At 47.5% G+C, this 25733-nt stretch overlaps 1 protein-coding gene across 2 annotated transcripts in view; it reads left to right on the top strand.

Moving 5' to 3' along the window:
* The window catches only part of pir (pirin), a 115645-nt gene that overhangs the window by 9789 nt on the left and 80123 nt on the right, over positions 1 to 25733 (top strand). The window contains exons 4-7 of one of the 2 annotated variants that reach the window (XM_038985292.1): positions 1135 to 1215; positions 5437 to 5643; positions 14688 to 14772; positions 15825 to 15869. In XM_038985292.1, coding sequence (XP_038841220.1) covers positions 1135 to 1215; positions 5437 to 5643; positions 14688 to 14772; positions 15825 to 15869 — 418 coding nt within the window. The remainder of the gene's footprint in view (positions 1 to 1134; positions 1216 to 5436; positions 5644 to 14687; positions 14773 to 15824; positions 15870 to 25733) is intronic. The other variant, XM_038985293.1, reaches the window with a different exon arrangement.

Raw genomic sequence — 25733 nt, 5'->3', positions numbered from 1 at the left:
CTTTTGGATACTGGGGTTTGAATGAAAACCCACCAATATCACATATTTAGACAGAGGGGAGGAAGGAAATTAAACTTCTGCTTTGGAAGTGGTGTTGGTGAATCACGGTTTCCTCAACCATAAAGGCGATGGTCCACAGTGGGAACTTATAGAGTCAAAACAAGTGTTTTTAATAGAAAAGTGTTTGATACTGTAGATACATGTGTAACCTAACATAGCATGGCCCAGACCAGATGAGGCCTTAGGCCCAGCTGATACTGTAGATACATGTGTAACCTAGCCTAGTGTCCACCATGGCCCAGACCAGATGATACTATAGATACATGTGTAACCTAACATAGCATGGCCCAGACCAGATGAGGCCATAGGCCCAGCTGATACTGTATATGTGTAGCTTAGTGTCCAACTGGCCGCGGACTGGACCAGACCTGACGGGGGCGGGGCTGAAGCGCCCACGGCCCAGCATGCCATGCAGCAGGTGTGTTGGCTCACGGTTACATCTCAGAGCTCATAGCCACGTGCGCTGCCAGATCAGAGAGAGGCTCTCGCCCCCCTGGCTGGAGGTTTGGAAGCCTCTCTGAGAGACAGATGTTTACCTCTAACCTCTACAGCTTTCTACTTCCTGTCCGTTGTGACCTCAGTCCATGTGGCAGTGGAATGGACACGGAGTGAACACGTGCTCTTGTCTGTCCTGCTCAACGGACACTGCATTACACACACACACACACACACACACACACACACACACACACACACACACACACACACACACACACACACACACACACACTGTACATATTTAATCTGTTAGACTTGCATCAGGAAAATATTAAATCAATTCTTTACCATACTATGTTTTCCAGTCTTACAAGCTTTATGATGAGATTTCCTTCCGAAACCATTCATGTTTACAACTGAGATTCATTCATCTCTTTCCTAACCTCAACCTCATTTGGCAAAGACTTAGAGAAAGTTGTTTTCCAGTTGTTTCTCCAGACATGATTGGTATTCGGGGGAGGGATAACTGCAGAGCACAGTCAATGTTTTGTTTTGCCTCTCAGCTGTTATATAAAATCAGCAATGGCTCATCTATGGGTTTGTGAATATATTTTCATCTATTTTGTCTTTGTTTAGGTGACCTACGTTTTGAAAGGCGTTTCAGCCCATGAGGATTTCTGTGGCCACGCTGGACTCCTGAAACCAGGGGATTTACAGGTAGAGAAACATCTTGTGACACTCACACTACTGTATGTAGGTTCCTACTCTTCACCATACTCCCACCAGAACCAATGAAGCATCTTGTGACACTCACACTACTGTATGTAGGTTCCTACTCTTCACCATACTCCCACCAGAACCAATGAAGCATCTTGTGACACTCACACTACTGTATGTAGGTTCCTACTCTTCACCATACTCCCACCAGAACCAATGAAGCATCTTGTGACACTCACACTACTGTATGTAGGTTCCTACTCTTCACCATACTCCCACCAGAACCAATGAAGCATCGTGCCTTCAGGGCATTTCCTGTGTTTTTCCCATGCAGCAGTCGTAAAGCTGTTGTCCCTGGTCAGTCAGTCAGCATCAACCAGGAAGTGGTTTAATAGACACTAATGCCACTGGCATTAAACAAAGCATGTGTGTCTATGTATGCTGATGATTCAACCATATACACATCAGAAACCACAGCTAGTGAAGTCACTGAAACCCTTAAAGAGTTGCAGTCTGTTTTGGAATGGGTGGCCAGTAATAAACTGGTCCTGAACATCTCTAAAACTAAGAGCATTGTATTTGGTACAAATCATTCCCTAAGTTCTAGACCTCAGCTGAATCTGGTAATGAATGGTGTGGCTGTTGAACAAGTTGAGGAGACTAAGTTATGTCATGTTTTGTGTGGACCCAGGAAGAGTAGCTGCTGCTTTCGCAACAGCTAATGGGGATCCTAATAAAATACTACTACAAGAGACTTTGTGTGTGTGTGTGTGTGTGTGTGTGTGTGTGTGTGTGTGTGTGTGTGTGTGTGTGTGTGTGTGTGTGTGTGTGTGTGTGTGTGTGTGTGTGTGTGTGTGTGTGTGTGTGTGCGACAGCGAGAGAGAGAGAGAGAGAGAGAGACAAACACCATTGGGGGGGCTGGAGCTACTAACTCAGGGCAGACGGGTTTCCTCACAGTGGAACAGGAAGGGGAATGGCTGCTGACGAAACTTTAAGTGTTATTGCTCAATTAGCTTCCCACAGCAATGCTGCATCACCCTCAGGGCACTGAAAAGTTGCATCAGAATTGGCTCCCTATTCCCTATGTAGTGCACTACTTTTGGCTAAAACCCCTATTCCCTGAGCCCTTATTCTCTAGACCAGGGGTACTCAACTCTTACCCTACGAGGTCCGGAGCCTGCTGTTTTTCTGTTTTACCTGATAATGAATTGCACACACCCGGTTTCCCAGGACTAAATCAGTCCCTGATTAGAGGGGACAATGAGAACATGCAGTGGAACTGGCTTCGAGGTCCAACGTTGAGTTGGAGGGCTCTAGACCCTATTTAGTGCACAGCTTAGCCCCTAGACCAAAAGTAGTAGCAGCCATTTTGAACACAACCTTCCAGTGTGTTATTTTGATGTTAGTGGAGCTTTGAGAAGAACAATGGACATCCACTAGATACATATCACAGCAGTGGGGAAGATGGACATCCACTAGGTACATATCACAGGAGTGGGGAAGATGGGATATCCACTAGGTACATATCACAGCAGTGGGGAAGATGGACATCCACTAGGTACATATCACAGCAGTGGGGAAGATGGACATCCACTAGGTACATATCACAGCAGTGGGGAAGATGGACATCCACTAGGTACATATCACAGCAGTGGGGAAGATGGACATCCACTAGGTACATATCACAGCAGTGGGGAAGATGGGATATCCACTAGGTACATATCACAGCAGTGGGGAAGATGGACATCCACTAGGTACATATCACAGCAGTGGGGAAGATGGACATCCACTAGGTACATATCACAGCAGTGGGGAAGATGGACAGCCACTAGGTACATATCACAGCAGTGGGGAAGATGGACATCCACTAGGTACATATCACAGCAGTGGGGAAGATGGACATCCACTAGGTACATATCACAGCAGTGAGGAAGATGGACATCTACTAGGTACATATCACAGCAGTGGGGAAGATGGACATCCACTAGGTACATATCACAGCAGTGGGGAAGATGGGATATCCACTAGGTACATATCACAGCAGTGGGGAAGATGGACATCTACTAGGTACATATCACAGCAGTGGGGAAGATGGACATCCACTAGGTACATATCACAGCAGTGGGGAAGATGGACATCCACTAGGTACATATCACAGCAGTGGGGAAGATGGACATCCACTAGGTACATATCACAGCAGTGGGGAAGATGGACATCCACTAGGTACATATCACAGCAGTGGGGAAGATGGACATCCACTAGGTACATATCACAGCAGTGGGGAAGATGGACATCCACTAGGTACATATCACAGCAGTGGGGAAGATGGAATATCCACTAGGTACATATCACAGCAGTGGGGAAGATGGACATCCACTAGGTACATATCACAGCAGTGGGGAAGATGGGATATCCACTAGGTACATATCACAGCAGTGGGGAAGATGGATATCCACTCGGTACATATCACAGCAGTGGGGAAGATGGACATCCACTAGGTACATATCACAGCAGTGGGGAAGATGGACATCTACTAGGTACATATCACAGCAGTGGGGAAGATGGACATCCACTAGGTACATATCACAGCAGTGGGGAAGATGGAATATCCACTAGGTACATATCACAGCAGTGGGGAAGATGGACATCTACTAGGTACATATCACAGCAGTGGGGAAGATGGACATCCACTAGGTACATATCACAGCAGTGGGGAAGATGGAATATCCACTAGGTACATATCACAGCAGTGGGGAAGATGGACATCCACTAGGTACATATCACAGCAGTGGGGAAGATGGACATCCACTAGGTACATATCACAGCAGTGGGGAAGATGGACATCCACTAGGTACATATCACAGCAGTGGGGAAGATGGACATCCACTAGGTACATATCACAGCAGTGGGGAAGATGGACATCCACTCGGTACATATCACAGCAGTGGGGAAGATGGACATCCACTAGGTACATATCACAGCAGTGGGGAAGATGGACATCCACTAGGTACATATCACAGCAGTGGGGAAGATGGACATCCACTAGGTACATATCACAGCAGTGGGGAAGATGGATATCCACTAGGTACATATCACAGCAGTGGGGAAGATGGATATCCACTCGGTACATATCACAGCAGTGGGGAAGATGGACATCCACTAGGTACATATCACAGCAGTGGGGAAGATGGACATCCACTAGGTACATATCACAGCAGTGGGGAAGATGGACATCCACTAGGTACATATCACAGCAGTGGGGAAGATGGACATCCACTAGGTACATATCACAGCAGTGGGGAAGATGGACATCCACTAGGTACATATCACAGCAGTGGGGAAGATGGGATATCCACTAGGTACATATCACAGCAGTGGGGAAGATGGACATCCACTCGGTACATATCACAGCAGTGGGGAAGATGGACATCCACTAGGTACATATCACAGCAGTGGGGAAGATGGACATCCACTAGGTACATATCACAGCAGTGGGGAAGATGGACATCCACTAGGTACATATCACAGCAGTGGGGAAGATGGATATCCACTAGGTACATATCACAGCAGTGGGGAAGATGGATATCCACTCGGTACATATCACAGCAGTGGGGAAGATGGACATCCACTAGGTACATATCACAGCAGTGGGGAAGATGGACATCCACTAGGTACATATCACAGCAGTGGGGAAGATGGATATCCACTAGGTACATATCACAGCAGTGGGGAAGATGGACATCCACTAGGTACATATCACAGCAGTGGGGAAGATGGACATCCACTAGGTACATATCACAGCAGTGGGGAAGATGGACATCCACTAGGTACATATCACAGCAGTGGGGAAGATGGATATCCACTAGGTACATATCACAGCAGTGGGGAAGATGGACATCCACTAGGTACATATCACAGCAGTGGGGAAGATGGACATCCACTAGGTACATATCACAGCAGTGGGGAAGGAAAGGTGTAAATGTGAAGTTAATTTCCTCCTAGAAACCAGTTAGTTCCACTATTAAGTCCACATGGGTGATTTATTATGGAAATCATATCAGGCAACATTGATTTCATGTATATTATACTGTACAATTATCCTTTATGTGGTTAGTAATTGTGTTTTGTGTGTGTGTGTGTCTATGCCTCTGTATCTGTGTGTGTGTGTGTGTGTGTTTCTGTGTCCGTCTCTGTGTGTCTATGTCCATGTGTCTTCATAAGTGGATGACGGCAGGCCGAGGGGTGGTCCATGCAGAGATGCCTGTGTCTGAGGAGCCCGTTCAGGGCCTGCAGCTGTGGGTCAACTTGAGGAGGGAGGACAAGATGGTGGAGCCCCAGTACCAGGAGCTGAAGGACAGCCAGGTCCCCAAGCCCAGCAGGGAGGGGGTCACTGTAGCTGTCATCTCTGGACAGGCCCTGGGGGTACAGGTGAGGAGCACCATACTAACCATAACCCTAGGTGTACAGGTCAGGAGCACCATACTAACCATAACCCTGGGTGTACAGGTCAGGAGCACCATACTAACAATAACCCTAGGTTTACAGGTCAGGAGCACCATACTAATCATAACCCTGGGTGTACAGGTCAGGAGCACCATACTAATCATAACCCTAGGTGAACAGGTCAGGAGCACCATACTAACCATAACCCTGGGTGTACAGGTCAGGAGCACCATACTAATCATAACCCTGGGTGTACAGGTCAGGAGCACCATACTAACCATAACCCTGGGTGTACAGGTCAGGAGCACCATACTAATCATAACCCTGGGTGTACAGGAGCACCATACTAATCATAACCCTGGGTGTACAGGTCAGGAGCACCATACTAACCATAACCCTGGGTGTACAGGTCAGGAGCACCATACTAACCATAACCCTGGGTGTACAGGTCAGGAGCACCATACTAATCATAACCCTGGGTGTACAGGTCAGGAGCACCATACTAATCATAACCCTGGGTGTACAGGTCAGGAGCACCATACTAACCATAACCCTAGGTGAACAGGTCAGGAGCACCATATTAACCATAACCCTGGGTGTACAGGTCAGGAGCACCATACTAACCATAACCCTGGGTGTACAGGTCAGGAGCACCATACTAATCATAACCCTGGGTGTACAGGTCAGGAGCACCATACTAACCATATTAACCATAACCCTGGGTGTACAGGTCAGGAGCACCATACTAATCATAACCCTGGGTGTACAGGTCAGGAGCACCATACTAACCATAACCATAACCCTGGGTGTACAGGTCAGGAGCACCATACTAACCATAACCCTGGGTGTACAGGTCAGGAGCACCATACTAATCATAACCCTGGGTGTACAGGTCAGGAGCACCATACTAATCATAACCCTGGGTGTACAGGTCAGGAGCACCATATTAACCATAACCCTGGGTGTACAGGTCAGGAGCACCATACTAATCATAACCCTGGGTGTACAGGTCAGGAGCACCATACTAACCATAACCATAACCCTGGGTGTACAGGTCAGGAGCACCATATTAACCTTAACCCTGGGTGTACAGGTCAGGAGCACCATACTAATCATAACCCTGGGTGTACAGGTCAGGAGCACCATACTAACCATAACCCTGGGTGTACAGGTCAGGAGCACCATACTAACCATAACCCTGGGTGTACAGGTCAGGAGCACCATACTAATCATAACCCTGGGTGTACAGGTCAGCAGCACCATACTAACCATAACCCTGGGTGTACAGGTCAGGAGCACCATACTAACCATAACCCTGGGTGTACAGGTCAGGAGCACCATACTAACCATAACCCTGGGTGTACAGGTCAGCAGCACCATACTAACCATAACCCTGGGTGTACAGGTCAGGAGCACCATACTAATCATAACCCTGGGTGTACAGGTCAGGAGCACCATACTTACCATAACCCTGGGTGTACAGGTCAGGAGCACCACACTAACCATAACCCTGGGTGTACAGGTCAGGAGCACCATACTAACCATAACCCTGGGTGTACAGGTCAGGAGCACCATATTAACCATAACCCTGGGTGTACAGGTCAGGAGCACCATACTAACCATAACCCTGGGTGTACAGGTCAGGAGCACCATATTAACCTTAACCCTGGGTGTACAGGTCAGGAGCACCATATTAACCTTAACCCTGGGTGTACAGGTCAGGAGCACCATACTAATCATAACCCTGGGTGTACAGGTCAGGAGCACCATACTAACCATAACCCTGGGTGTACAGGTCAGGAGCACCATACTAACCATAACCCTGGGTGTACAGGTCAGGAGCACCATATTAACCTTAACCCTGGGTGTACAGGTCAGGAGCACCATATTAACCATAACCCTGGGTGTACAGGTCAGGAGCACCATACTAACCATAACCCTGGGTGTACAGGTCAGGAGCACCATACTAACCATAACCATAACCCTGGGTGTACAGGTCAGGAGCACCATATTAACCATAACCCTGGGTGTACAGGTCAGGAGCACCATATTAACCATAACCCTGGGTGTACAGGTCAGGAGCACCATACTAACCATAACCCTGGGTGTACAGGTCAGGAGCACCATACTAATCATAACCCTGGGTGTACAGGTCAGGAACACCATACTAACCATAACCCTGGGTGTACAGGTCAGGAGCACCATAATAACCATAACCCTGGGTGTACAGGTCAGGAGCACCATACTAATCATAACCCTGGGTGTACAGGAGCACCATACTAACCATAACCCTGGGTGTACAGGTCAGAAGCACCATACTAACCATAACCCTGGGTGTACAGGTCAGGAGCACCATAATAATCATAACCCTGGGTGTACAGGAGCACCATACTAACCATAACCCTGGGTGTACAGGTCAGAAGCACCATACTAACCATAACCCTGGGTGTACAGGTCAGGAGCACCATACTAACCATAACCCTGGGTGTACAGGTCAGGAACACCATACTAACCATAACCCTGGGTGTACAGGTCAGGAACACCATACTAACCATAACCCTGGGTGTACAGGTCAGGAGCACCATACTAACCATAACCATAACCCTGGGTGTACAGGTCAGGAGCACCATACTAACCATAACCCGGGTGGTGGTAGTGGGTGTGGCCAGTGGTGCGGTTTTAGAGGCCCTCTTCTTGGCCGCAGAGACAAACTGCTGCTGTTTTAAAGCACATTTCCTGCAATTCTACACATTTTGCCGTGGAGCAGAGAGAACATTGTACTGTTTTTTAAAGCTAATTTCATGCCATTCAAAAAAATGTGCCGTTGGGCTGAGAGAAGATTTTAAAGCTAAATTCCTTCAATTCTACACATTTTGCCGTGGCTTATGCCTTGTTCTTATGCTATCTGCATGACTCAAACATTATAACAAAATCAATGTGGGGCCCCGTGACATGACATTTTAAAAATGTTAGATTCTCCCTGACTGTCTCATTTTTATTTTGGGGATTGTTAGTTCTCAGAGGTAATCTTTAAAAAGTATATATTGCTCTATTATATTTTCTACATATTTAACTGGGTTTGAGTTATTTCAGTTTATACAAGTTCTTATGGCTGTTTGTTCTGACTTCCACATGACATCAACCAGTGTTTCCCCTATATGCACTTAGCAGCGGTGCACCACGGGATGGTAAAATTATTTCTTATTTTTATATATATTTTTTTGGTGGCGTCCACAAATTAGCAACGGCAGTGCGCCGCTGCTAAACGCATATAGGGGAAACACTGGTTGATGTCATGTGGAAGTCGTAACAAACAGCCATAAGAACATGTATAAACTTAAACGACTAAAAATAGATTCATATATTTCTCACCCTACAAAGTAACGCATTTGTAATCACAGGTCCAAAACCACAGTGGATGAAGAAGGGGGGGGGGGGGAGTTTATCATCGCCATCATTGTCATCATCATTGTTCCTTTGTCACTGTGTTATACAGAATGAATACTTAGTGTCGGCTGTTGATATGATGTGCTGGGGTCTTGCCCATATCAAGCCAGAAAACCTTATACAATACAATGACTGAGATGTTGAAAGCCTCAGGCCTAGATACGCCTCGCCAGAAATCCCAACCAACCACAAGACATTCAGCTTCATCATGTGACGTTTGCAGACAATTACATCTTCAGGAGTATCCATCCTCTCCCCCCCCCCCTTCTCCTCCTTATTTTCTCTGTGTCTGTCTGCTGAGTTAGACGAGACAGGAAATGAGTAGCAGGTTTCTGGGGAAGTGGGTTTGTCATGTTTCAGATGTAAATTTGACCGGGGCCAGTTGGGTTTGGGGTTACTCTAGGGCAGGAGAGGAGACTGGCAGACAGAGTTTCTCATGACGTCTATAAGGTTTGTCATGTTTCAGATGTAAATTTGACCAGGGCCGGTTGGGTAGGGGTTACTCTAGGGCAGGAGAGGAGACTGGCAAACAGAGTTTCTCATGACGTCTATAAGGTTTGTCATGTTTCAGATGTAAATTTGACCAGGGCCGGTTGGGTAGGGGTTACTCTAGGGCAGGAGAGGAGACTGGCAGACAGAGTTTCTCATGACGTCTATAAGGTTTGTCATGTTTCAGATGTAAATTTGACCAGGGCCGGTTGGGTAGGGGTTACTCTAGGGCAGGAGAGGAGACTGGCAGACAGAGTTTCTCATGACGTCTATAAGGTTTGTTATTTTACAGATGAAAATGTGTTGAAACTGGGAAAGGGGCGGGGCATCGCTGGGACCGCTGGTATGTTAGCTAGCTACCTAATGTTAGTTGGCTACTAATACATTGAACTTTCCAGTATATTAACTATATGCTATCTCACTACCTACCCAACATTTATTAACTTGATTATTCACGTCATTCTTAGCATAGCTAAGTGGTATAGTCTTTGTGCGTTCTCAATGGACATTGTTAATGAAGTCATAAGATGTCTAGCTATTCATTTGTTATCTATGCTAACAGCCTAGCAAGAAGTTACATAGCAACAGCATCAACTTCCGGTAGACAGGCGAAGCGCTACTACACTCAACTGAAAGGATACCGTTTGTTTACAGTATACTACAATGAACTAATATTATGTAGTATATATACTCATTAAGTATGTAGTTTACAGTATGTTATTATGGGTATTCAAACACAGCTATGGTTGTTGCATTCATCCATTTTCTGTCCTGTGGCCTTCACCAAGTGACATCCTAAGCGATTATGTTATTACAATTGTATTATTTAACACAATACAACACATCATTCATAAGGCCTTATTTTTGAGGGCTTAGTTTTACCATAATACAGTGGCCTGAAACTCATGGTTTACAAGAAAAATGTAGGCCTGCAAATCACATTATGCTGGCTTGCAAAGTGATGTGTAATTCCTATTGGAATCCAGCCAGAGTGGGGATATCCAACATTTAGAATTTTTATTCACCTGCAACCTGATTCAGAATGACTGCCGGGATGGGAAGACTAAGGTATGAGAATACCTTAAGCATCTAAACTGGATCAACCATTTCAGTAATGGGTGCAGTGAATCGATATAACATATTGGATTAGCTTAGAAAAATGTATGTTATTTAATTAATAAATAAATGTACATTCAAAACATTAGATATTGAAACAAACAATTCAAAAAATCTAACTGCAGTAGAGCATGCTGGGAAATATGATAATGACGGGCGTGGTTTTTGTTCAACACTGGTTACACCAACACTAGGTATTAACACCAACACTGGGTTTCTTCTAAACCAATGACTGTTTAACACTTACAGAGCTACTTTAACACCTTAATCAACACTAGAAATGTTACACTGAAAAATCAACACTAGAAATGTTACACTGAAAAATCAACACTAGGTAACACTGGCTAACACCCTGATTTAAACAACAGGATTGTTTAACAACAGCAACAGTATTTTATAACAACAGCTTAAAACGCAACACCAGCTGGGCGTTCAGTCCGTTCATAGTAACACAAAGTAACACTACATCAACACCTAAACTGCTTAGACCAGGATATGAACCCTGACCATTTACTGTGGGGTAGAGTTACTCTAGGATGTGAGAGGATACAGACAGCGAGACAGAGTAATGACTTCCAACAGGGGTTAATACAGCTGGGTTTGGCCTGCCGCTGACTGACAGGGTTACAGAGTAATGACTTCCAACAGGGGTTAATACAGCTGGGTTTGGCCTGCTGCTGACTGACAGGGTTACAGAGTAATGACTTCCAACAGGGGTTAATACAGCTGGGTTTGGGCTGCCGCTGACTGACAGGGTTACAGAGTAATGACTTCCAACAGGGGTTAATACAGCTGGGTTTGGGCTGCCGCTGACTGACAGGGTTACAGAGTAATGACTTCCAACAGGGGTTAATACAGCTGGGTTTGGGCTGCCGCTGACTGACAGGGTTACAGAGTAATGACTTCCAACAGGGGTTAATACAGCTGGGTTTGGGCTGCCGCTGACTGACAGGGTTACAGAGTAATGACTTCCAACAGGGGTTAATACAGCTGGGTTTGGCCTGCCGCTGACTGACAGGGTTACAGAGTAATGACTTCCAACAGGGGTTAATACAGCTGGGTTTGGCCTGCTGCTGACTGACAGGGTTACAGAGTAATGACTTCCAACAGGGGTTAATACAGCTGGGTTTGGGCTGCCGCTGACTGACAGGGTTACAGAGTAATGACTTCCAACAGGGGTTAATACAGCTGGGTTTGGGCTGCCGCTGACTGACAGGGTTACAGAGTAATGACTTCCAACAGGGGTTAATACAGCTGGGTTTGGGCTGCCGCTGACTGACAGGGTTACAGAGTAATGACTTCCAACAGGGGTTAATACAGCTGGGTTTGGGCTGCCGCTGACTGACAGGGTTACAGAGTAATGACTTCCAACAGGGGTTAATACAGCTGGGTTTGGGCTGCCGCTGACTGACAGGGTTACAGAGTAATGACTTCCAACAGGGGTTAATACAGCTGGGTTTGGCCTGCTGCTGACTGACAGGGTTACAGAGTAATGACTTCCAACAGGGGTTAATACAGCTGGGTTTGGGCTGCCGCTGACTGACAGGGTTACAGAGTAATGACTTCCAACAGGGGTTAATACAGCTGGGTTTGGGCTGCCGCTGACTGACAGGGTTATAGAGTAATGACTTCCAACAGGGGTTAATACAGGTCAGACAGATAGACTGCCCCTTGAGTTTGACTGGAACCTGGACTAGTCTAGAGGATGAAACATTCACGTATGTACAGCTGGTCTGGTCCTCCCTCACAGTAGGGCTGGTCTGGTCTTCCATCACAGTAGGGCTGGTCTTCTCTCACAGTAGGGCTGGTCTGGTCTCCCATCACAGTAGGGCTGGTCTTCTCTCACAGTAGGGCTGGTCTGGTCTTCCATCACAGTAGGGCTGGTCTGGTCTTCCCTCACAGTAGGGCTGGCGTGCCGTGTCCTCTTCACAGACTATCCTTATGACTTCCTATGACTCTTCCTATGACTGCGGGTGATAAAGGGCAACTCCTCCACTTTCAACCTCATGTTTATTATCTCCAGCACCATACCAGTGTCTACATATGTGAAGACATCACATGAATATGAGGTTGAAAAGTTGTGGAATTGCCCTTTAAAAGAGGCTGTGGGAAGGGTAACACCAACGGACCAGGGTGCTAGGTGTTAAAAGAGGAAGTGGGAAAGGTAACACCAACAGATCAGGGTGCTAGGTGTTAAAAGAGGAAGTGGGAAAGGTAACACCAACAGATCAGGGTGCTAGGTGTTAAAAGAGGAAGTGGGAAAGGTAACACCAACAGATCAGGGTGCTAGGTGTTAAAAGAGGAAGTGGGAAAGGTAACACCAACGGATCAGGGTGCTAGGTGTTAAAAGAGGAAGTGGGAAAGGTAACACCAACAGATCAGGGTGCTAGGTGTTAAAAGAGGAAGTGGGAAGGGTAACACCAACAGATCAGGGTGCTAGGTGTTAAAAGAGGAAGTGGGAAAGGTAACACCAACAGATCAGGGTGCTAGGTGTTAAAAGAGGAAGTGGGAAGGGTAACACCAACAGATCAGGGTGCTAGGTGTTAAAAGAGGAAGTGGGAAGGGTAACACCAACAGATCAGGGTGCTAGGTGTTAAAAGAGGAAGTGGGAAAGGTAACACCAACAGATCAGGGTGCTAGGTGTTAAAAGAGGAAGTGGGAAAGGTAACACCAACGGACCAGGGTGCTAGGTGTTAAAAGAGGAAGTGGGAAAGGTAACACCAACAGATCAGGGTGCTAGGTGTTAAAAGAGGAAGTGGGAAAGGTAACACCAACAGATCAGGGTGCTAGGTGTTAAAAGAGGAAGTGGGAAAGGTAACACCAACGGACCAGGGTGCTAGGTGTTAAAAGAGGAAGTGGGAAAGGTAACACCAACAGATCAGGGTGCTAGGTGTTAAAAGAGGAAGTGGGAAAGGTAACACCAACAGATCAGGGTGCTAGGTGTTAAAAGAGGAAGTGGGAAAGGTAACACCAACAGATCAGGGTGCTAGGTGTTAAAAGAGGAAGTGGGAAAGGTAACACCAACAGATCAGGGTGCTAGGTGTTAAAAGAGGAAGTGGGAAAGGTAACACCAACGGACCAGGGTGCTAGGTGTTAAAAGAGGAAGTGGGAAAGGTAACACCAACAGATCAGGGTGCTAGGTGTTAAAAGAGGAAGTGGGAAAGGTAACACCAACGGACCAGGGTGCTAGGTGTTAAAAGAGGAAGTGGGAAGGGTAACACCAACAGATCAGGGTGCTAGGTGTTAAAAGAGGAAGTGGGAAAGGTAACACCAACGGACCAGGGTGCTAGGTGTTAAAAGAGGAAGTGTGAAGTGTAACACCAATGGATCAGGGTGCTTACAATTTGTCTCACAATTTGCAGACAGAGTATATAGACAAAGAATTTACACAAATAACATACAGTGTCACGTTCCTGACCTGTTTTCTGTTGTTTGGTATGTGTTTAATTGGTCAGGGCGTGAGTTGGGGTGGGTAGTCTATGTTATGTGTTTTCTATGTTGGGTTAATGGTTTGCCTGGTATGGTTCTCAATTAGAGGCAGGTGTGTGTTGTTTCCTCTGATTGAGAGCCATATTAAGGTAGGTTGTTCTCACTGTTTGTGGGTGATTGTTCCTGTGTCTGTGTATACCACATGGGACTGTGTCGTTTGTTCGGTCGTTTTAGGTAGTCTGTTCCTGTTCGTGCGTTCTTCGTCTATATGTAAGTTCGTTGGTTTCAGGTCTGTTGCCTTCGTTTATTGTTTTGTAGTTTGTTCTAGTGTTTTGTCAGTGTTTCGTCTGTTAAATAAATTCAGTATTTATTCATCACCCGCTGCGCCTTGGTCCGTTCAATCACCACAAGACGAACGTTACATACAGCAATAAACACTATTCTTTGTAACACTCCATGCCCATGAGAGAACTCGATGAGTGGGGTGCTGCCTGGGGGTCAATGAAACTCACAAATACTATAAATGTCTTGTCCTTTTTTTTGTCCAGTCAAAAATCTTCACCAGGACTCCAACACTGTATCTGGACTTCAAGCTGGATGGAGGAGCCAAGCATGTCCAACCAGTTCCTTCAGGTTAAACCATCTTTACTGAGTAGGCCTTCTGTGGCTCTGGTCCAGGGCGTTACGTGCTCCTTGAAGAAGGCTCAAGCTGCATGTAACACCATGGACCAGAACTTGGCCTTCTGTAGCTATAGTGTTCTGTGTGCTCCATTCATCCACAATCTGCCACCAAATCTGTTGACCTTTTCAGTAAAGTTAGCAGAACCTTTCAAGTCAAACCCGAGCTAAGTGCTATGTGGTTTGTATGACACAAGCTTTCTCATTCTGGGAACTGTACTGCACCTGACGTTGGTTTGTGGTGGGAAAGAGTTGCTATCTACTGTCTGTGCCAAACAGAAGTCCTCCAGGGGTTGGGAGTCTTCTAAAGTTTATACAACTGGCTTGGTTTCCATGGTCATCCTGCCTGTTCTCTATGGAGTCTGGTTCTGTGTTGGTTGCTATGGAGTCAGTGGTGTTGTGTGGTTGCTATGGAGTCAGTGGTGCTGTGTGGTTGCTATGGAGTCAGTGGTGCTGTGTGGTTGCTATGGAGTCAGTGGTGCTGTGTGGTTGCTATGGAGTCAGTGGTGCTGTGTGGTTGCTATGGAGTCAGTGGTGCTGTGTGGTTGCTATGGAGTCAGTGGTGCTGTGTGGTTGCTATGGAGTCAGTGGTGCTGTGTGGTTGCTATGGAGTCAGTGGTGCTGTGTTGAATGGTCACACTATACAGTGCGTAAGACGTTAAGTTGTGTGTGTGTGTGTGTGTGTGTGTGTGTGTGTGTGTGTGTGTGTGTGCGTACACACAGGCAGAGTTGGTGTGTTGAATGGATGGCTCCCACGTCATCGTACTACAGGGCTCTATGGTGGATTAGATAGTAGACCATCTCAGTGTTATGGCCCACAGCTCACATGGCAAGACGTTGGTATACCAAGTGGTCAGACTCCCCCACCAAGTCACATCATTTAGAATATGATGCTTTATAAATGTCATGATTGTTGTGTATACTGTGGCAGTTAACTTGTTAATGAGGTGACAAAATGCATTATCAATGCCAGCCCAAAACAACAGTTTTTCTATCATCTCTGCTAGGATGGACCTCGTTTATCTACACACTGGCAGGATCTGTTTGTGTTGGTGAGTTTCCTCTATTTAGTTTGTGTTGAACAGTTTTCCATTAGGTCCTAACTGCCCTGCAGCCTCATGTTGACGGTCATCCAGAACAGTGTTGTGTTTGGTAGTGGTTCAGAAACACTCTGCATCTTGTTGCTGTCCCTCGTCCAGAGAGAGGGACAATCAAACAGAGCAGGTGCATTTATTTATTTATTTTCCCTTCCTCGTCTCCTCCGTCCTCTCTGGGATGTTCCCTTCCTCTCCTCCTCTCCTCTGACCTCTCTGGATGTTCCCTTCCTCCTCTCCTCCATCCTGTCTGGGATGTTCCCTTCCTCCTCTCCGCCGTCCTCTCTGGGATGTTCCCTTCCTCCTCTCCACCGTCCTCTCTGGGATGTTCCCTTCCTCCTCTCCTCCGTCCTCTCTGGGATGTTAACTTCCTCCTCTCCTCCGTCCTCTCTGGGATGTTCCCTTCCTCCTCTCCTCCGTCCTCTCTGGGATGTTCCCTTCCTCCTCTCCTCCGTCCTCTCTGGGATGTTCCCTTCCTCCTCTCCACCGTCCTCTCTGGGATGTTCCCTTCCTCCTCTCCACCGTCCTCTCTGGGATGTTCCCTTCCTCCTCTCCACCGTCCTCTCTGGGATGTTCCCTTCCTCCTCTCCACCGTCCTCTCTGGGATGTTCCCTTCCTCCTCTCCACCGTCCTCTCTGGGATGTTCCCTTCCTCCTCTCTGGGTTGTCATGTCAACGTTGGGATGTAGCCTTGTGATCTGAAGCCAATAGCAACTCTAGGAATGGTTTAGGAATGAGACACAATCACACTGGAACCCTTCATGTTGTGGTTCATGTTCTAGGGCAACCTTTTCCCTATATAGTGCCCTATGGGGCCTGGCCAAAAGTAGTGCACTATGCAGGGAATAGGGTGCCATATGGGACGCAAGCCTTGTCTTATGGTACTATACCTGTAACAAATGGTTTCACCTACAGTCCTGTGACACCCTGCTATACAGAGTTGAACTGTCCCCTACAGTCCTGTGACACCCTGCTATACAGAGTTGAACTCTCCCCTACAGTCCTGTGACACCCTGCTATACAGAGTTGAACTGTCCCCTGCAGTCCTGTGACACCCTGCTATACAGAGTTGAACTGTCCCCTGCAGTCCTGTGACACCCTGCTATACAGAGTTGAACTGTTCCCTGTGACACCCTGCTATACAGAGTTGAACTGTTCCCTACAGTCCTGTGACACCCTACTATACAGAGTTGAACTGTCACCTACAGTCCTGTGACACCCTGCTATATAGAGTTGAACTGTTCCCTACAGTCCTGTGACACCCTGCTATACAGAGTTGAACTGTTCCCTACAGTCCTGTAACACCCTGCTATACAGAGTTGAACTGTTCCCTACAGTCCTGTGACACCCTGCTATACAGAGTTGAACTGTTCCCTACAGTCCTGTGACACCCTGCTATACAGAGTTGAACTGTTCCCTACAGTCTTGTGACACCCTGCTATACAGAGTTGAACTGTCCCCTACAGTCCTGTGACACCCTGCTATACAGAGTTGAACTGTTCCCTGTGACACCCTGCTATACAGAGTTGAACTGTTCCCTACAGTCCTGTGACACCCTGCTATACAGAGTTGAACTGTCCCCTACAGTCCTATGACACCCTGCTATACAGAGTTGAACTGTTCCCTACAGTCCTGTGACACCCTGCTATACAGAGTTGAACTGTTCCCTACAGTCCTGTGACACCCTGCTATACAGAGTTGAACTGTTCCCTACAGTCCTGTGACACCCTGCTATACAGAGTTGAACTGTTCCCTACAGTCCTGTGACACCCTGCTATACAGAGTTGAACTGTTCCCTACAGTCCTGTGACACCCTGCTATACAGAGTTGAACTGTTCCCTACAGTCCTGTGACACCCTGCTATACAGAGTTGAACTGTCCCCTACAGTCCTGTGACACCCTGCTATACAGAGTTGAACTGTCCCCTACAGTCCTGTGACACCCTGCTATACAGAGTTGAACTGTTCCCTACAGTCCTGTGTCACCCTGCTATACAGAGTTGAACTGTCCCCTACAGTCCTGTGACACCCTGCTATACAGAGTTGAACTGTTCCCTACAGTCCTGTGACACGCTGCTATACAGAGTTGAACTGTTCCCTACAGTCCTGTGACACCCTGCTATACAGAGTTGAACTGTCCCCTACAGTCCTGTGACACCCTGCTATACAGAGTTGAACTGTCCCCTACAGTCCTGTGACACCCTGCTATACAGAGTTGAACTGTTCCCTACAGTCCTGTGACACCCTGCTATACAGAGTTGAACTGTTCCCTACAGTCCTGTGACACCCTGCTATACAGAGTTGAACTGTCCCCTACAGTCCTGTGACACCCTGCTATACAGAGTTGAACTGTTCCCTACAGTCCTGTGACACCCTGCTATACAGAGTTGAACTGTTCCCTACAGTCCTGTGACACCCTGCTATACAGAGTTGAACTGTTCCCTACAGTCCTGTGACACCCTGCTATACAGAGTTGAACTGTTCCCTACAGTCCTGTGACACCCTGCTATACAGAGTTGAACTGTTCCCTACAGTCCTGTGACACCCTGCTATACAGAGTTGAACTGTTCCCTACAGTCCTGTGACACCCTGCTATACAGAGTTGAACTGTTCCCTACAGTCCTGTGACACCCTGCTATACAGAGTTGAACTGTCCCCTACAGTCCTGTGACACCCTGCTATACAGAGTTGAACTGTTCCCTACAGTCCTGTGATACCCTGCTATACAGAGTTGAACTGTCCCCTACAGTCCTGTGACACCCTGCTATACAGAGTTGAACTGTTCCCTACAGTCCTGTGACACCCTGCTATACAGAGTTGAACTGTTCCCTACAGTCCTGTGACACCCTGCTATACAGAGTTGAACTGTTCCCTACAGTCCTGTGACACCCTGCTATACAGAGTTGAACTGTTCCCTACAGTCCTGTGACACCCTGCTATACAGAGTTGAACTGTTCCCTACAGTCCTGCTATACAGAGTTGAACTGTTCCCTACAGTCCTGTGACACCCTGCTATACAGAGTTGAACTGTTCCCTACAGTCCTGTGACACCCTGCTATACAGAGTTGAACTGTTCCCTACAGTCCTGTGATACCCTGCTATACAGAGTTGAACTGTCCCCTGTGACACCCTGCTATACAGAGTTGAACTGTTCCCTGTGACACCCTGCTATACAGAGTTGAACTGTTCCCTACAGTCCTGTGACACCCTGCTATACAGAGTTGAACTGTTCCCTACAGTCCTGTGACACCCTGCTATACAGAGTTGAACTGTTCCCTACAGTCCTGTGACACCCTGCTATACAGAGTTGAACTGTCCCCTACAGTCCTGTGACACCCTGCTATACAGAGTTGAACTGTTCCCTGTGACACCCTGCTATACAGAGTTGAACTGTCCCCTACAGTCCTATGACACCCTGCTATACAGAGTTGAACTGTCCCCTACAGTCCTATGACACCCTGCTATACAGAGTTGAACTGTTCCCTACAGTCCTGTGACACCCTGCTATACAGAGTTGAACTGTTCCCTACAGTCCTGTGACACCCTGCTATACAGAGTTGAACTGTTCCCTACAGTCCTGTGACACCCTGCTATACAGAGTTGAACTGTTCCCTACAGTCCTGTGACACCCTGCTATACAGAGTTGAACTGTTCCCTACAGTCCTGTGACACCCTGCTATACAGAGTTGAACTGTTCCCTACAGTCCTGTGACACCCTGCTATACAGAGTTGAACTGTTCCCTACAGTCCTGTGTCACCCTGCTATACAGAGTTGAACTGTTCCCTACAGTCCTGTGACACCCTGCTATACAGAGTTGAACTGTTCCCTACAGTCCTGTGACACCCTGCTATACAGAGTTGAACTGTTCCCTACAGTCCTGTGACAGCCTGCTATACAGAGTTGAACTGTTCCCTACAGTCCTGTGACACCCTGCTATACAGAGTTGAACTGTTCCCTACAGTCCTGTGACACCCTGCTATACAGAGTTGAACTGTTCCCTACAGTCCTGTGACACCCTGCTATACAGAGTTGAACTGTTCCCTACAGTCCTGTGACACCCTGCTATACAGAGTTGAACTGTTCCCTACAGTCCTGTGACACCCTGCTATACAGAGTTGAACTGTTCCCTACAGTCCTGTGACACCCTGCTATACAGAGTTGAACTGTTCCCTACAGTCCTGTGACACCCTGCTATACAGAGTTGAACTGTTCCCTACAGTCCTGTGACACCCTGCTATACAGAGTTGAACTGTTCCCTACAGTCCTGGACACCTGCTATACAGAGTTGAACTGTTCCCTACAGTCCTGTGACACCCTGCTATACAGAGTTGAACTGTTCCCTACAGTCCTGTGACACCCTGCTATACAGAGTTGAACTGTTCCCTACAGTCCTGTGATACCCTGCTATACAGAGTTGAACTGTCCCCTGTGACACCCTGCTATACAGAGTTGAACTGTTCCTACAGTCCTGTGACCTGTGACACCCTGCTATACAGAGTTGAACTGTTCCCTACAGTCCTGTGACACCCTGCTATACAGAGTTGAACTGTTCCCTACAGTCCTGTGACACCCTGCTATACAGAGTTGAACTGTCCCCTACAGTCCTGTGACACCCTGCTATACAGAGTTGAACTGTTCCCTGTGACACCCTGCTATACAGAGTTGAACTGTCCCCTACAGTCCTGTGACACCCTGCTATACAGAGTTGAACTGTCCCCTACAGTCCTATGACACCCTGCTATACAGAGTTGAACTGTTCCCTACAGTCCTGTGACACCCTGCTATACAGAGTTGAACTGTTCCCTACAGTCCTGTGACACCCTGCTATACAGAGTTGAACTGTTCCCTACAGTCCTGTGACACCCTGCTATACAGAGTTGAACTGTTCCCTACAGTCCTGTGACACCCTGCTATACAGAGTTGAACTGTTCCCTACAGTCCTGTGACACCCTGCTATACAGAGTTGAACTGTTCCCTACAGTCCTGTGTCACCCTGCTATACAGAGTTGAACTGTTCCCTACAGTCCTGTGTCACCCTGCTATACAGAGTTGAACTGTTCCCTACAGTCCTGTGACACCCTGCTATACAGAGTTGAACTGTTCCCTACAGTCCTGTGACAGCCTGCTATACAGAGTTGAACTGTTCCCTACAGTCCTGTGACACCCTGCTATACAGAGTTGAACTGTTCCCTACAGTCCTGTGACACCCTGCTATACAGAGTTGAACTGTTCCCTACAGTCCTGTGACAGCCTGCTATACAGAGTTGAACTGTTCCCTACAGTCCTGTGACACCCTGCTATACAGAGTTGAACTGTTCCCTACAGTCCTGTGACACCCTGCTATACAGAGTTGAACTGTTCCCTACAGTCCTGTGACACCCTGCTATACAGAGTTGAACTGTTCCCTACAGTCTGTGACACCCTGCTATACAGAGTTGAACTGTTCCCTACAGTCCTGTGACACCCTGCTATACAGAGTTGAACTGTTCCCTACAGTCCTGTGACACCCTGCTATACAGAGTTGAACTGTTCCCTACAGTCCTGTGACACCCTGCTATACAGAGTTGAACTGTTCCCTACAGTCCTGTGACACCCTGCTATACAGAGTTGAACTGTTCCCTACAGTCCTGTGACACCCTGCTATACAGAGTTGAACTGTTCCCTACAGTCCTGTGACACCCTGCTATACAGAGTTGAACTGTTCCCTACAGTCCTGTGACACCCTGCTATACAGAGTTGAACTGTTCCCTACAGTCCTGTGACACCCTGCTATACAGAGTTGAACTGTTCCCTACAGTCCTGTGACACCCTGCTATACAGAGTTGAACTGTTCCCTACAGTCCTGTGACACCCTGCTATACAGAGTTGAACTGTTCCCTACAGTCCTGTGACACCCTGCTATACAGAGTTGAACTGTTCCCTACAGTCCTGTGACACCCTGCTATACAGAGTTGAACTGTTCCCTACAGTCCTGTGACACCCTGCTATACAGAGTTGAATCCCCTGTGACACCCTGCTATACAGAGTTGAACTGTCCCCTGACACCTGCTATACAGAGTTGAACTGTCCCTGTGACACCCTGCTATACAGAGTTGAACTGTCCTACAGTCCTGTGACACCCTGCTATACAGAGTTGAACTGTCCCCCTGTGACACCCTGCTATACAGAGTTGAACTCTACAGTCTGTGACACCTGCTATATAGAGTTGAACTGTTCCTACAGTCCTGTGACACCCTGCTATACAGAGTTGAACTGTTCCCTACAGTCCTGTGACACCCTGCTATACAGAGTTGAACTGTTCCTACAGTCCTGTGACACCCTGCTATACAGAGTTGAACTGTCCCTACAGTCCGTGACACCCTGCTATACAGAGTTGAACTGTTCCCTGTGAACCCTGCTATACAGAGTTGAACTGTTCCCTACAGTCCTGTGACACCCTGCTATACAGAGTTGAACTGTTCCCTACAGTCCTGTGACACCCTGCTAACAGAGTTGAACTGTTCCCTACAGTCCTGTGACACCCTGCTATACAGAGTTGAACTGTTCCCTACAGTCCTGTGACACCCTGCTATACAGAGTTGAACTGTTCCCTACAGTCCTGTGACACCCTGCTATACAGAGTTGAACTGTTCCCTACAGTCCTGTGACACCCTGCTATACAGAGTTGAACTGTTCCCTACAGTCCTGTGACACCCTGCTATACAGAGTTGAACTGTTCCCTACAGTCCTGTGACACCCTGCTATACAGAGTTGAACTGTTCCCTACAGTCCTGTGACACCCTGCTATACAGAGTTGAACTGTTCCCTACAGTCCTGTGACACCCTGCTATACAGAGTTGAACTGTTCCCTACAGTCCTGTGACACCCTGCTATACAGAGTTGAACTGTTCCCTACAGTCCTGTGACACCCTGCTATACAGAGTTGAACTGTTCCCTACAGTCCTGTGACACCCTGCTATACAGAGTTGAACTGTTCCCTACAGTCCTGTGACACCCTGCTATACAGAGTTGAACTGTTCCCTACAGTCCTGTGACACCCTGCTATACAGAGTTGAACTGTCCCCTGTGACACCCTGCTATACAGAGTTGAACTGTCCCCTACAGTCCTGTGACACCCTGCTATACAGAGTTGAACTGTTCCCTACAGTCCTGTGACACCCTGCTATACAGAGTTGAACTGTTCCCTACAGTCCTGTGACACCCTGCTATACAGAGTTGAACTGTTCCCTACAGTCCTGTGACACCCTGCTATACAGAGTTGAACTGTTCCCCTACAGTCCTGTGACACCCTGCTATACAGAGTTGAACTGTTCCCTACAGTCCTGGTGACACCCTGCTATACAGAGTTGAACTGTTCCCTACAGTCCTGTGACACCCTGCTATACAGAGTTGAACTGTTCCCTACAGTCCTGTGACACCCTGCTATACAGAGTTGAACTGTTCCCCTACAGTCCTGTGACACCCTGCTATACAGAGTTGAACTGTTCCCTACAGTCCTGTGACACCCTGCTATACAGAGTTGAACTGTTCCCTACAGTCCTGTGACACCCTGCTATACAGAGTGAACTGTTCACTACAGTCTGTGACACCTGCTATACAGAGTTGAACTGTTCCCTGTGACACCCTGCTATACAGAGTTGAACTGTTCCCTACAGTCCTGTGACACCCTGCTATACAGAGTTGAACTGTTCCCTACAGTCCTGTGACACCCTGCTATACAGAGTTGAACTGTCCCCTACAGTCCTGTGACACCCTGCTATACAGAGTTGAACTGTTCCCCTGTGACACCCTGCTATACAGAGTTGAACTGTTCCCTACAGTCCTGTGACACCCTGCTATACAGAGTTGAACTGTTCCCTACAGTCCTGTGACACCCTGCTATACAGAGTTGAACTGTTCCCTACAGTCCTGTGACACCCTGCTATACAGAGTTGAACTGTTCCCTACAGTCCTGTGACACCCTGCTATACAGAGTTGAACTGTTCCCTACAGTCCTGTGACACCCTGCTATACAGAGTTGAACTGTTCCCCTACAGTCCTGTGACACCCTGCTATACAGAGTTGAACTGTTCCCTACAGTCCTGTGACACCCTGCTATACAGAGTTGAACTGTTCCCTACAGTCCTGTGACACCCTGCTATACAGAGTTGAACTGTTCCCTACAGTCCTGTGACACCCTGCTATACAGAGTTGAACTGTTCCCCTACAGTCCTGTGACACCCTGCTATACAGAGTTGAACTGTTCCCTACAGTCCTGTGACACCCTGCTATACAGAGTTGAACTGTCCCCTACAGTCCTGTGACACCCTGCTATACAGAGTTGAACTGTTCCTACAGTCCTGTGACACCCTGCTATACAGAGTTGAACTGTTCCCCTACAGTCCTGTGACACCCTGCTATACAGAGTTGAACTGTTCCCCTACAGTCCTGTGACACCCTGCTATACAGAGTTGAACTGTTCCCTACAGTCCTGTGACACCCTGCTATACAGAGTTGAACTGTTCCCTACAGTCCTGTGACACCCTGCTATACAGAGTTGAACTGTTCCCTACAGTCCTGTGACACCCTGCTATACAGAGTTGAACTGTTCCCCTACAGTCCTGTGACACCCTGCTATACAGAGTTGAACTGTTCCCTACAGTCCTGTGGACACCCTGCTATACAGAGTTGAACTGTTTCCCTACAGTCCTGTGACACCCTGCTATACAGAGTTGAACTGTTCCCTACAGTCCTGTGACACCCTGCTATACAGAGTTTGAACTGTTCCCTACAGTCCTGGGACTACCTGCTATACAGAGTTGAACTGTTCCCCTACAGTCCTGTGACACCCTGCTATACAGAGTTGAACTGTTCCCTACAGTCCTGTGACACCCTGCTATACAGAGTTGAACTGTTCCCTACAGTCCTGTGACACCCTGCTATACAGAGTTGAACTGTTCCCTACAGTCCTGTGACACCCTGCTATACAGAGTTGAACTGTTCCCTACAGTCCTGTGACACCCTGCTATACAGAGTTGAACTGTTCCCTACAGTCCTGTGACACCCTGCTATACAGAGTTGAACTGTTCCCTACAGTCCTGTGACACCCTGCTATACAGAGTTGAACTGTTCCCTACAGTCCTGTGACACCCTGCTATACAGAGTTGAACTGTTCCCTACAGTCCTGTGACACCCTGCTATACAGAGTTGAACTGTCCCCTACAGTCCTGTGACACCCTGCTATACAGAGTTGAACTGTCCCCTACAGTCCTGTGACACCCTGCTATACAGAGTTGAACTGTCCCCTGTGACACCCTGCTATACAGAGTTGAACTGTTCCCTGTGACACCCTGCTATACAGAGTTTGAACTGTTCCTACAGTCTGTGACACCCTGCTATACAGAGTTGAACTGTCCCTACAGTCCTATGGACACCCTGCTATACAGAGTTGAACTGTTCCCTACAGTCTGTGACACCCTGCTATACAGAGTTGAACTGTTCCCCTACAGTCCTGTGACACCCTGCTATACAGAGTTGAACTGTTCCCCTACAGTCCTGTGACACCCTGCTATACAGAGTTGAACTGTTCCCTACAGTCCTGTGACACCCTGCTATACAGAGTTGAACTGTTCCTACAGTCCTGTGACACCCTGCTATACAGAGTTGAACTGTTCCCTACAGTCCTGTGCCACCCTGCTATACAGAGTTGAACTGTTCCCTACAGTCCTGTGACACCCTGCTATACAGAGTTGAACTGTTCCCTACAGTCCTGTGACAGCCTGCTATACAGAGTTGAACTGTTCCCTACAGTCCTGTGGACACCCGGCCTATACAGGAGTTGAAC

This window comes from Salvelinus namaycush, unplaced genomic scaffold (genome assembly GCF_016432855.1).
Source record: "Salvelinus namaycush isolate Seneca unplaced genomic scaffold, SaNama_1.0 Scaffold315, whole genome shotgun sequence".
NCBI lineage: Eukaryota > Metazoa > Chordata > Actinopteri > Salmoniformes > Salmonidae > Salvelinus > Salvelinus namaycush.
Note: the sequence above shows the minus strand (reverse complement) of the source record. Positions and strands in the feature narration are given on the sequence as shown.